Source organism: Hemitrygon akajei, chromosome 9, assembly GCF_048418815.1.
Source record: "Hemitrygon akajei chromosome 9, sHemAka1.3, whole genome shotgun sequence".
Lineage (NCBI taxonomy): Eukaryota > Metazoa > Chordata > Chondrichthyes > Myliobatiformes > Dasyatidae > Hemitrygon > Hemitrygon akajei.
The window spans coordinates 51,094,834-51,108,938 of NC_133132.1; the positions used below are offsets into that span (position 1 = coordinate 51,094,834).

General features: G+C 42.9%; 1 protein-coding gene across 1 annotated transcript in view; it reads left to right on the forward strand.

Moving 5' to 3' along the window:
• Window positions 1-2,777: 2,777 nt before the first annotated feature.
• Window positions 2,778-14,105, forward strand: part of LOC140732652 (acyl-coenzyme A oxidase-like protein) — a 34,851-nt gene continuing 23,523 nt past the window's right edge. Inside the window, exons 1-2 of the mRNA XM_073055345.1 lie at window positions 2,778-3,076; window positions 9,130-9,226. Of these exons, the coding sequence (XP_072911446.1) occupies window positions 2,904-3,076; window positions 9,130-9,226 (270 nt within the window). The 5' untranslated portion in view covers window positions 2,778-2,903. The remainder of the gene's footprint in view (window positions 3,077-9,129; window positions 9,227-14,105) is intronic.

Genomic DNA, 14,105 nt, shown 5'->3' on the forward strand with positions numbered 1-14,105 from the left:
CTGGGCATTTCCTGAAGTTATACATTTTTCAGATTCTACATATTGATTTGTTTGATCTCTCTTTTTAAATGCCCTTGTTAACATGATAGCTTCATCAATAACTGTTCACTATGACAACCCTGACTTCAACCTTTATTTCATATCTCCATCCTCTACCTTTATGCAACTTACAAACCAACTTGGTTTCTCTCGGTTCCAGCTCTTATGAAAGATCTTCAACTTGAAATGTTAACCCCATTTCACTTTTTTGGGGGTGGGGGGGTGGGGAATGGAGGTTATGACAGGATCGGAATAAGCTGCAGAGAGTTGTAAACTTAGCTTCATCATGGGCACTGGCCTTTGTAGCATCCAGGACACCTTCATGGAGAGATGCCTTACAAAGGCAGCATCATTAAGAACGCCCATCACCCAGGTTGTACCTTGTTCTCATAGCTACTATCAAGAAGGAGGTACAGGAACCTGAAGGGACGCACTCAACGATTCAGGAACAGCTTCTTCCTGATTTCTGAATGGACATTTAACCCATGAACACGACCTCACTACTTTTTTTATTTTTGCACTACTTAATTAATGTAACTATTTAATATACTGTATATATACATACTGCAATTCACAGATCTTTTTCTCTATTATTATGTATTGCATTGTACTGCTGCCACAAGGACAACAAATTTCATGACATATGCTGGTGATGTTAATGATTCTGATTCTGATGCTGATCTGATTTATTCACATTCACTCTCGGATTTTCTACATGGTTGTTCCACTATATTCTCATGTTTTGGCAGAGTCTATTGCAAATACATACCTAGAAATTTAATAATTTCTTTTCAGTTCCTAATCAGATATATTCAATTTTTCTTCCCTTTGGCAAACTGATATGTTGTACATGTTTGGAACCCAATTTGAAGTCTATGGAAAATCAGAGAGAGATGGATTATCAAAGTTTGGAAAAAAAGGAAGAATTTTAATTACCAAAAACATAAAGTTATGATACTTTGAAAATACAGTGTTTGAAATATAGTAAGTAGTGTCTTTGACTTCCCAAAACACTCACAGCCACGAGTCACTGCTGATGGAAGAAAAAATCCTATTTGTATTTTACAAGGTTCCCACAATAGCAATTAAATAAATAATCAGAACATCAATTTTGTGTGTTTTTGAGGAGCAAATTATAGCTCAGATGCTGAGAGAATTCCCCTATGTTATTTGTAATCCCACCTGAAATGGAGCATTCGAATAATGTCACCTTAGACAAAGCAGTTTGGGATGGTATTTAACAGGAAATTAGAAGCCTGAACAAGAAAGGTACGATTGTAATCATGGATGACAGTTGAAGAAAGAAAAATATTTGAGAGCTTGAGGATTTGAGGATTCAAAGGGACCTGATTTGAAAGAGAAACTGCGGCCAGCATAGAACACTCACGATCATACTGATTGGTGGGAAAGGTTGAGGGTCCTGGTGGTCCACTCCTGCTCCTAATTTCTCGTGTATTCTTGCATAATCATTACTTTAATATAGACATAGTTTTTTGGCTAATGAAATCAGTAACAAAACAGTGAATGAGGAACGCCCGAATGTATACAGGATAGCTTGCTAGACCGTTACATTGAAGAGCCTACTAAATGATGCAGACCTTTCTAGACTGGATATTGTGTAAGAAGAGATAAATAATTTTGTTGTGAAAGTCTCCTTGGAGAGGAGAGAATTTCAGAAGCTGCAGAGAGGAGAGGACGCAGCCAAATACATCACTGGCACATGTCTCCCCGCATTAAACATCTACGGGAGGCGCTGCCTCAAGAAGTCAATATCTATCTTGAGAGGTCCCACACCACCAGGTTCAAAAGCACCTGCTTACCTTGAACCATTTGATTCTTGAACCAACCTGCACAACCCTGATCACTACCTCAGTATAGCAACGCCATGACGATAATGGACTTTTTTGTTGTTCTCGTCTTCTTTCTGGTACAAATTGGGTATAATTTATATATAATTTCTTGTTAACGTTTATGATGCTGTGAGCCTGTGATGCTGCTACGAAGTTTTCGTTGCACCTGTGCATACATGTACTGACAGCAAACACAAGGAAATCTGCAGATGCTGGGAAGTTCAAGCAACACACACACAAAATGCTGGTGGAACGCAGCAGGCCAGGCAGCATCTATGGGGAGAGGAACTGTCGACGTTTTGGGCCGAGACCCTTCGTCAAGACTAGCATTTTGTGTGTGTTGCGTACATGTATTGCATTGACTTTATTTCTTACATCCTTCACATAAAGTGAGGAGTAAAAATCTTTACATTACGTCTGTCTGAATGTGCAAATTATAGTAATTTGTAATAAATATTACGTACAGTAACATATAGAACAGAAGTCAATACATCTTAGAAATACAATGGTGTCAGCGTGAGTTCATCAGTCAGATGGCCTGGTGGAAGAAGCTGTCCCGGAGCCTGGAGGTCCTGGCTTTAATGCTGTGGTACCATTTCCCGGATGGTAGCAGCTGGAACAGTTTGTGACTGGGGTCCATAATGATCCTCCGGGCCCTTTTTTACGCACCTGTCTCTGTAAATGTCCTGAACAGGAGGCAGCGGGAAGTTCACATCCCAGTACCGCGCGTATGACAATTAACTCGACTTTGACCATTTTTGTTTAAAGAAAACGCTGTTTTGTCGTGGAGTGGCACATGGCATCTGCCGTTTCCCTTTGCCAGGGAAATTCTCAGCCGGAGCTGGGCTTCCATACACGGCCCCGCCCCGCCCCGCCCCGCGTGCGTGCTGACGCGCCCGGAGCCGCGCGAACCCCGGGTGCGGGAAATGTTACCGAGTGGGGGCAAAAGATACATTTTACCCGGAAACGAGGCAGAGAAGTGAGGGGAGCTGGGGAGTAAAAAGAGTACTAAACATGCGGGGAGACCATTCTCAGCACCAGCACCAGGAAGAGGAAGATAACGCAATAGAAGAGAGATTGGGCATTAGAGACACTTCGCTGGCCAGGTACCTGGACGGGCAGCACTGGCAGTTGAAGAATCAGCTCCGGCGGCAGACCGCACAGAGCCAACTGTTCCGCCAGCACAGGTAAGCCGGTACTCGGGGCGCACAATCACACATACACCCAAGCCTTTCAAGCCGGCCGCGCCAGCCGCCGGGATCCTTCCTCTTTCCGGGTTACCGTTTATTTAAAATGTTATCTTGAGTGCCATGTGATGCGGGCTTCTCTTCACAGTTTACACCGCTAATCTGCCTTTCCCTCTAGGCGGTCTTGTTTGGATCATTTCTTGTCCTGTACAATATGTATAACATCTACAGTTATACAGTTGGAGCTGAACAAGAGTCTCGGCCCGAAGCGTCAACTGTTGATTGATTTCCATAGATCCTGCCGGATCTGCTGAATTCCCCCAGCATTGTGTGTGTTGCTTGACATTTATACTGTTTGTTTAATGCATTTTTTTTGAAATATTAAAGCAAATGGCCCCGTGTTGCCCGGCCTCTGAACCCTGTAAATGATTTAATACTATTGTAAGCAAATGTATTGACTGACCTGTAGAATGTTAGAATGCAAGATTTAGATTAGCTCTGGTAAATCACTCACTGTAATACTTCAAATTAAATCTGTCAAATGATTTTATTTTAGAAGTGATAAACCAGGCAAAATGTGTGGGAGGTTATTCAATTTTAGCATTGATGATCTGGGAGGGATACAGAAGAAATCCCTGAAGTCATAGATGATGGAAAAGAGTGTGAGGGCAAGGAATCTGCAGATCCACTTGGTGCCCCCATCTGCATTGTTTGGATTTCATCAGATACTGCTAGATAACTCGAATTGTATAGAAACCATTGTTCAACTCTTACTGGAAGGCCTCTTTAGCTAACTGATTCTGAAACTCCTATTGTAAACTCCATAATCACTCTAGACCTCTCTACTTTTTACTAATGCGGTTGGATTTGATTTGTGTCTTTTCATCGCTGCGCCAATAATGCCTGTAGTTCAGAAAGATGTCCCAGCACACTTTGCAGGAGTGTCAAGCAGAATTTGACACTGAGATGCACGATTAATTTTGGCAGGTAATCAGGAATTTGTTCCAAGTGATAACGTTTCAAAGAGCGGCTTAATAGTGAATAATTCCCAGCCCTGATGAAGGGTCTTGGCCCAAAACATCGACTCTTCACTATTTACCATTGCTGCTACCTGACCTTGCATGCCATCTTGGACAATGTCTCCCATCCACTCCATAATGTACTGGTTAGGCACAGGAGTACATTCAGCCAGAGACTCATTCCACCGAGATGCAACACTGAGCGTCATAGGAAGTCATTCCTGCCTGTGGCCATCAAACTTTACAACTCCTCCCTTGGAGTGTCAGACACCCTGAGCCAATGGGCTGGTCCTGGACTTATTTCCACTTGGCATAATCTACATTATTATTTAATTATTTATGGTTTTATATTGCTATATTTCGACACTATTCTTGGTTGGTGCGACTGTAACGAAACCCAATTTCCCTCGGGATCAATAAAGTATGTCTGTCTGTCTGTGACCTGCTGAGTTCCTCCAGCATTTTGTGTGTGTAGTGAAGATGAGGGAGAGAAGCCAAGAGAGTGAAACCCAGAGTAAAGGGTGTGAGGCACATTTCTGAAACTTAGAGTGAAGTCAGAAGAGGAAGATGTGGGGGACTCCAAGTTAAGACACTGGAGGAGAGATCAAAGATGAGGTAGCAGTGAAGTTACTTGAAAATAGCTACAGGAATTTTTACACCAAGATGTTGGTTAACTCGGAGCTAATGCAAATTAGCATCATGGTTGACTGGGCCAGAGTGTATTACAACACAGCTTGTAGATGTTTGGATCTACCAGACAAGGACAAAGGAAAGGATGCCAGGAGCATCATTGGAATAGTCAAATCTAGAGTTAACAGTGGCACAGAGGAAACGTTCTGCTGCAAATGAGGTGAGTCATTGCAGGATTAGATGCAAATATGTGGTTGAGGGTCAGTGGGCCAAAGCAACAATTTCTGTGATCTATAGGTCTGTGCTATTCTCTGAAAACACCTTTTCATCATCACCTGGCTGGTTTGGACAATTAACCTGGTCTCATTTTCAACATTCCACTCACAGTTACAATAATATGTAGTGCCTTCTCTTTCTGAATCTTCTAACTCCCCACAAGAAACGTAACCATGACAACCATGCTGCCCATTCATAAAACCACTCAAACTGACACCATCAATTTCCGAAGCAACACACATAAAATGCTGGGGGAACTCAGCAGGCCAGGCAGCATCTATGGAAAAGAGTAAACAGTCGACGTTTTGGGCCGAGATGCTGCATTAGCGTGCAGCGACCAGCCAGGTTGCCCTCACCGTCGCTTTCCCTAAATTGTAACGCTGCTTGCCTGACATCAGAAATTTCCTCCAACAGGATAAAACAGCGCTGTACTCAGAGCCTATCACAGTCAAAGGCTTCTTCATTCAGGCCAGAACTGAACCAGATTACTTATTTATTTAGAGATTCAGTGTGGAATAGGCCCTTCCACCCCATGCCGTCCTGCAACCCCAGATTTAACCCTAGCCTAATCACGGGACAATTTACAATGACAATTAAGCTAGGGACCAGTACGTCTTTGGACTGTTGGATTGTCGGCACTTCAGTGTCACATTTGTTTCGGAGATGACCTTCAGACCAGAAGAATGTAGATAATTAGAAATGAAGCCAGGCTATTTTCCCTCACCAGCTGGGTAATGATAAAGAGGCATCAGGGGTAGAGTGTGGTCATTTGCAGAGCCATTCCTTATAGAAAAATACAAGATGGAAATGGTCACTTTGGCCTACTGAATACTTGCTGACCATTAACCATTTATTTACACCCAAACCTACATTAATTCTCCTTTACTCTTCCCACATTCTCACCAACTACTCCTGCATTCTCTTACACATTCAGGGCGATTTACAACAGTAGTTACAATACCCCTGCCGATGATATATTTCCGAGATGTAGAAAGAATCTAGAGCGCCTGGAGGAACACACATGGTCACAGAGTAAACTTGCAAACTCTGTGCAGACAGTATCCAGGGTCGGGATTGAACCTGAGCCTCTGGTTCTGTGAGGCAGCAGCTCTATTAGTTACACAACTTCACTGTCCTCTTCCTCCTCCTCCAGGAAGATGAGGACAAGGGCTGATCTTTGCGCCAGTCACGAGTCCCGTCATTGGGATGCATATTTCTCTAATGCACCAGCTTCATCTCAGCGCTATTTGTCTTGACCTTCTGCTCAGGCCATCTCCCTGATTTCTAATAATGAATGGATTTTGTTCTCTTTTGTAATAAACCCTTCCTTTTCCCTGGCTGTTCTTTGAGGTTGAACAAGAGAATGTTTTGGTTAATCCTGAACCACAGGAATTAGATATAGACCAGACCAAGTAAGGATGGAAATAACTTTCCCTGAAGAATACTTGGGAGCCAGAAGAATTTTTAATCAGAGTCCAGTGGGTTTTTTTATTACTATTGCAGATTAATGTTTTATTTATTGAAATATAGTGTGGAATAGGCCCTTCTGGCTCTTTGTGCAATTTAATCCTGGCCTAACCACTAGACAATTTGCAATGACCAATCAGCCTACCAACTGGTACATCTTTGGACTGTGGGAGGAAGCTGGAACACCCAGAGGAAATAGTGTGGTTACGGGGAGAACGGACAGGCAGCAGTGGCAATTGAACCCATGTCTCTGGTACTCTAAAAGTTTTGTGCTGACCACTATGCTACTATAGAATAGAATTTATTCTATTTTCAAAGTATTCCAAATTCAAATTTCTTGTCTGCTACTATAGAAATTGAATTTGTCTGTGAAGCCATAGTTCAGGTCTCTAGTTGTTTGTCCAGTGATTTAACTTGCATGTATTTCTGACATCCTGTGTATCCCTAATTTTTCTGTGTTCCATCTTTGGTGACTGACTAAGCTCTGGACTGCTGACCACCGTTCCCTCCCTTCTCAAATGCTATTAATTGAATGTAAAAAACACAGTCTGCATCTTGTGCTTGTTCCTGCCCATGTACCTCCTTCTGGCTCAATTTTACTTTGCCGATTCCCTTGCTTGATGCCTTGGAGTTGTTACGTACCCCGTAACTGGGTGTCTTACCAGCAAAGATAGAAGTGTCTGTTGGAGTCTGGTACTATTTTCCAAACAGTGTTTATTAGTAAAATATACAAATCAATATCAACAATGCAAATATACAGAGAATACACGTTAGCAATACTAAACCTAAAAGTGTGGGAATAATAATAATCAATAATAAACAAGCTCTATCGATGTCTAGGGGATAATGAATTGTCATATGTGAATATAAAGTTCAGTTCAGTTCATACAGGCTAAGGTAGTCGTTGGTTCTTTTGTTGTAACCGTTGGAGGGAGGGAGGGAGAGAGAGAGAGAGAGGGCGAGCAAACAGTGACAGCTACAGTCATTCAAACCTTCCTTTACTTTCTTGATCCGTCGATGTGTTGTTGTGGCCATTCAGGTATGACCCCTCTGTCCTTTAGCTAGACCGTTCTTCTATGGTGGACTCGTCACCCAGGCAAGGGTGGACACACACACAAACCCCCACTGTGAGTTAAAATTGACCGATCCTTTATTCGGTCTCCGATGCCCCACACTTTCTCGTGGGTTCCAACACTTAAGCAGTGCTCACTAGTGTGTCTCTTGCTGCATCTCCTGGTGTGTCTCCCCAGACCTCACTTTTATCCCTACTCACGGGGTCTCGGATGTCAATCAGTTTTGAATGGCTTAGCCCATCAAACCAGCCCACTCCAGCTGTCCATTGAGGAATTTTAATGAACAGAATAGTACCAAGTAAACAGCCCTCTCCGGAGCCGTGAGTCTTACAGGAGTCATAATATGGTCTCTCTCCCCGGGTGTTATCTCGCCCTTGTCTGAAGCAAATGTTCCAGTCCCAGTATGTTTTGTTCCATCTCTTTCTCTCTCATTAGCAGCCTGGCAACAGTAACGGTTTGTAATTCTCCCATGGGAGGGGGACATGGGCTACTCTGTACCCTTCCGCCCATCAGAGTTGTTCATCCTTCGTAACAGTGTGTTCTGGCACATTAAACGCTTGTGTAATTGCAAGTTGTATGGTGCAGTTTCAGATTGTTGTCAGTTGAACTTCAAGAATAATTGATATTACTGTTGACAATAATCTGAAGTACTTCACATCCCTGAAGTATGCAAATGCAGAGATACTGAGTGTTTGTTTAATTCTACTTTACCATTTAAATTTCAGATTTGTAAAGTGATAAATAATTTAACTATGAGTATGTTTTGGGATGATGAAAGTAGGAGTTGATATCAAGTCAAGTCAAGTTACTTTTTATTATCATTTCGACCATAACTGCTGGTACAGTACACAGTTAAAAACAAGATAACTTTTTTCAGGACCATGGTGCTACATGAAACAATACAAAAACTACATTGAACTACGTAAAAACAACAGAGAAAAAGGTACACTAGACTAAAGGCCTACCCAGGACTGCATAAAGTGCACAAAACAGTGCAGGCATTACAATAAATAATAAACAAGACAATAGGCACAGTAGAGAGCAGTAAGTTGGTATCAGTCCAGACTTTGGGTATTGAGGAGTCTGATGGCTTGGGGGAAGAAACTGTTGCACAGTCTGGTCGTGAGAGCGCGAATGCTTTGGAGCCTTTTTCCAGACGGCAAGAGGGAGAAGAGTTTGTATGAGGGGTGTATGGGGTCCGTCATAATGCTGTTTGCTTTGCGGATGCAGAGTGTAGTGTAAATGTCTGTAATGGCGGGAAGAGAGAACCCGATGATCTTCTCAGCTGACCTCACTATCCACTGCAAGGTCTTGTGATCCGAGATGGTGCAATTTCCGAACCAGGCAGTGATGCAGCTGCTCAGGATGCTCTCAATACAACCCCTGTAGAATGTGATGAGGATGGGGGCTGGGAGATGGACTTTCCTCAGCCTTCGCAGAAAGTAGAGACGCTTCTGGGTTTTCTTTGCTATGGAGCTGGTGTTGAGGGACCAACAATAATAATAATTATTGTTAATATTGTTAATTGTAACAATAGTTATTATTGTTAATAATAATAATTGTATTAACAGAAATCTGTTCTTTATAGGTATGACCTGAATCTAGATGAGATGCGTGACCTGTCTTCTGAACGAGTCAAGTATGTTATAAAGTTACCAATGGTTCAACAACAATTGGAAGAACAGGTATTCTTGCAGAATAATTTCCTTTCAAAGAACCAATCCTAATAGTGTAATCAAACAGAATATATATCAATAGAATTGGGACTTGAGAACATAATCCTGAGTTGACGCTTTAAGAGAATTCTGAGTTATGTGTACAGTGCCTTGACAAAGTATTTAGCTCCTACAATTAGCTTCACATTTTACTGTCTCATTTTCTAAATTTAAAATATAATGAGGTAGGTGTTTTTTAAGCTAATCTATAAAACATTGTGCAAACTATCAAGTCAAAAGAAAAATTTTGAAACTTGTCAACTATTTACTAAAAATTAAAAATCAAAATTGTGAGGCTGAAAAAGTCATCATTCCCTTTGTAATTGACATTAACATATTGTATGACCTGTCTTGGGCCCAGCACGTACCAGTACCTAATAAAATAGTCAGTGAGTGTATGTTCCTGGTCTTCTGATGCTATAGGATTGATGTGCTGTGCGTTCAGAGATGCTCTTCTGCACACCGCTGTTGTAACGCGTGGTTATTTGAGTTACTGTTGCCTTCCTGTCAGCTTGAACCAGTCTGGTTGCTCTCCTCTCACCTATCTCATTAACAAGGTGTTTTTGCCCAGAGAACTGCTGCTCTCTGCATGATTTTTGTTTCTCGCACCATTCTCTGTAAACTCTAGAGACTTTTGTGTGTGAAAATCCCGGGAGATCAGCAGTTTCTGAGATACTCTGAAGATACTGAGATAACCACACCATCAGACACCAACAATCATTCCACAATCATCACATTTCTTCCCCGTTCTGATACTTGGACTGAACAACAACTGACCCTTTTGACCATGCCTACGTGCTTTTATGCGTTGAGTTGCCGCCACGTGATTGGCTGATTAGATATTTGCATTAATGAGCAGATGTACAGGTTACCTAATAAAGTGGCCGAGTGTAGATGTAATCATAAGGAAGGCATAGGAGGTTTGGTTTATCACTGAACAGTCTACGGATGTACTGTTGAATGCTCGCTGACTGGTTGCATCATGGTCTGGTGTCGCAGATTTAATGTGCAGGAATGTAAGAGGCTGCAGAGAGTAGTGAACTCTGATCAGTAAATCATAGGCACTTCCCTCCCCACCATTAGTATCTGTAGGTTAGTGGTCGCCAACCCGTTGATCGCGATCGACTGGTCGACCTTTGAGACTTCCCCAGTGGATCCCGACAAAAAAAGAAAAATAAATACACAAATACTGTTGAGAGATTGTTTCCAGGCTGTGGGGTTTTAGTTCCATTCTTTCTGCCCAGTGCGCATGCGCATAGCTCCCCGCACTACACAGTGTACTTCAGTGATCCCCAACCACTGGGCTGCGAGGAAACAATATGAGTCAGCTGCACCTTTCCTCATTCCCTGTCAGCCCACTTTTGAACTTGAACCCACACGAGGACACATCAGTTGCCTAACCGCAGTGATACCCTCGCGCGGCCGGTGGGAAGTCCTGTTGCTCCCAGCCTGGAGCGCGGACAGATGGGCGCCGCTTCTAAACCTGTTTCGCACACCGAATGTTCGTGGGGATCCCGGTGCTAAAATATTCGCAGACGACCTCATTTGGGCTCAGGGTTTCATAAGTAGCAGAGCAGCTACCTCGCTGCGATCTACTGAAACAAACTTTTGTCGGCCGATAGATCCTATAAAGGGGGCGGGTGCGGGCCTTTCACTCTCCTTGCTCGGTCGGTCACTCTCTCCGGACTGCGACCACCGCGGCTCTGGCACGGGGACCTCCAGCCCTGACCTTGTCCTCTCACCCCGCCCACGACCAGCCACACCTGGCCAAGGCGTCTGGCGGCGGGCTTGAGGCTGTCTCTTGAGGCAATGAAGCCCTCAAAACTGCTTCGGCACCTTGAGACCAAGCACCCCGCACTTAAAGACAAACCCACTGAGTTTTTTCAGCGGAAAAAACGTGAGCAGCGAGGGATAACAGCTAAGTGCCGAGAGCCGCGAAAACTAAATCGTGGAATAGACTGGGCATAAGGAATCCCCTTTGAGTATCGCTGTATTTCCGTGGTGTTTAGCACCCCCCCGGCGGCCAGTCTGCAAGAATATTGTCAATATTAAACCGGTCCGTGGTGCAAAAAAGGGCGGGGACCCCTGGTGTTCATACATTATTTCTGCTTCTGGGTTGCGGGGTTTTACTTCCGGTCTTTTCTGCCCCGGTGCGCATGCGTGTAACTAATCGATCTGGGATCGATCTTGCCTTTCACTAAGGCCGAGCTAGGGGATCTTGGGCTTCAAAAGGTTGGTGACCACTACTGTAGGTGCTGCCTAAAGAAGGTAACATCCATTATCAAAGATCCCCACCATCTGAGCCGTGGAGGAAGAAAAGCCTAAAGTCCCACTGCACCAGGTTCAAGGCAGCAACTTCCCTTTAACCATTCAGCTCTTGAACCAACCAAATCCCTACACTTGAGCAACACTCTGGGCACTTTGATAACTTTGCACTAAAATGGACTTTTGTTTTAGCTGTGTTCTTTCTTGTAAAATTGTGTATAATTTATGTTTTTCTTATGAATGCTGCTTACATGATGTTATGTGGCTGTGATGCTGCTGCAAGTAAGTTCTTCATTATATCTGCATATACAAATGTAGTTGTGCATATGTGACTATAAATTTGACTTTGACTTTCACCTTGGGATGGTATATAGGATATTGATGGTTAGATAGTCAGAGACTTTTATCCAAGATAGGGGGTTTAAAGCTAGAGGGCAGAGCTTCCCAACCTGGGGTCCATAGACCACCTTCTCAGTGGTATTGGTCCATGCCATAAAAAAGGCCAGGAACCCCTGGTTTAAGGGGGAGGGAGAAACAAAAGAGATCTGAGGAGCAGATATTTCCAAACACGGAGTGGTCCTTGTATAGATCAAGCTGCTAGATGAGGCAAAGAGTCAGATGTAATGACACGGAAGGTTAGTTAGGAAGGTTCAATCGTTAGGTGTTAATATTGAAATAGTAAAATGTATTCAACAGTGGCTAGATGGGAGATGCCAGAGAGTAGTGGTGGATAACTGTTTGTTAAGTTGGAGGCCGGTGACTAGTGGTGTGCCTCAGGGTCCAATGTTGTTTGTCATATACATTAATGATCTGGATGATGGGGTGGTAAATTGGATTAGTAAGTATGCAGATGATACTAAGATAGGTGGCATTGTGGATAATGAAGTAGGTTTTCAAAGCTTGCAGAGAGATTCAGGCCAGTTAGGAGAGTGGGCTGAAAGATGGCAGATGGAGTTTAATGCTGAGAAGTGTGAGGTGCTACATTTTGGTAGGAATAATCAAAATAGGACATGCATGGTAAATGGTAGGGCGTTGAGGAATGTAGTAGAACAGAGTGATCTAGGAATAATGGTGCATAGTTCCCTGAAGGTGGAATCTCATGTGGATAGGGTGGTGAAGAAAGCTTTTGGTATGCTGGCCTTTATAAATCAGAGCATTGAGTATAGGAGTTGGGATGTAAGAACTTTTAAGAACTTTTTAAAAGCTATTATTAATGCTTTTTGAGATAGTGATTTAGATGCATATCATATTTTTTACTGAGTTAAGTATTGTATGTAATTAGTTTTGCTACAACAAGTGTATGGGACATAGAAAAAAAAAAGTTGAATTTCCCCATGGGGATGAATAAAGTATCTATCTATCTATCTATCTATCTATCTAATGTTAAAATTGTACAAGATTATTGTGTACAGTTCTGGTCACCGAATTATAGGAAAGATGTCAACAAATTAGAGAGAGTACAGAGGAGATTTACTAGAATATTACCTGGGTTTCAGCACCTAAGTTACAGAGAAAGGTTGAACAAGTTAGGTATTTATTCTTTGGAGCTTAGAAGGTTGAGGGGGGACTTGATAGAGGTATTTAAAATTATGAAGGTGATAGAGAGAGTTGACGTGGATGGGCTTTTTCCATTGAGAGTAGGGGAGATTCAAACAAGAGGACATGAGTTGAGAGTTAAGGGGCAAAAGTTTAGGGGGAACTTCTTTACTCAGAAAATGGTAGCTGTGTGGAATGAGCTTCCAGTAGAAGTGGTAGAGGCAGGTTCGATTTTGTCATTTTTTAAAAAATTGGATGGGTATATGGACAGGAAAGGAATAGAGGGTTATGGGCTGAGTACAGGTAGGTGGGACTAGGTGAGAGTAAGTATTCAGCACGAACTAGAAGGGCCGAGATGGCTGTAATTGTTATATGGTTATATGACATTGTTCAAAAGGCATTTGGAGAAGTACTAAGAAAGCAGTAGAGGTGCTTGGGTTTAACGGTGGCAGATGGGGTTAATGCAGAGAAGAATCGTGGTTGGTGTTGATGTGGCGGACCAAAGGGACTGCACTGCTGTGCTTCTCTTTGATGCTATGAATTGCCCCTCAGTGTTGCGACACTAGAAATAGTTTGGTTGATCAATATCTTGTTTCTGCCTGAGGGGTTTCGCTGTGTTGGTTTGTTTTCTGCGGTTCAGCTGCGTTCAGTTTGGTGTGTGGCTGCTAACGCTCGAGTGAGCTCCTGGAATGAAAAGGGATAGAGACTGAAAAGCAGCATTTCTGGAAGGGAAGATTGTAAAGAAGGAGATTTTTTAAAGCGCCTTAAGTATTATTTGATGAGGGTAGAGATTCAAATGCAGTGTTTGTGGTACAAGTTTTACAGATGATTTTCTGTGGGGGTGTGTGGACATCATTATCTAATCCTGATCCTAGATGTAAATATATGGGTTGCCTTTAGATGAAATGGCTAAGGAAGGCAGTGTTATTGAGTCATACGGTATGGAAATTGGCTCAACCCGTCCATGTCGACTGTTGTCCAGTGTCCTACTCCCATCTGCCCTTATTTGGCCCACGGTCCTCTAACCTCTCCCATCCATGTACTTGCA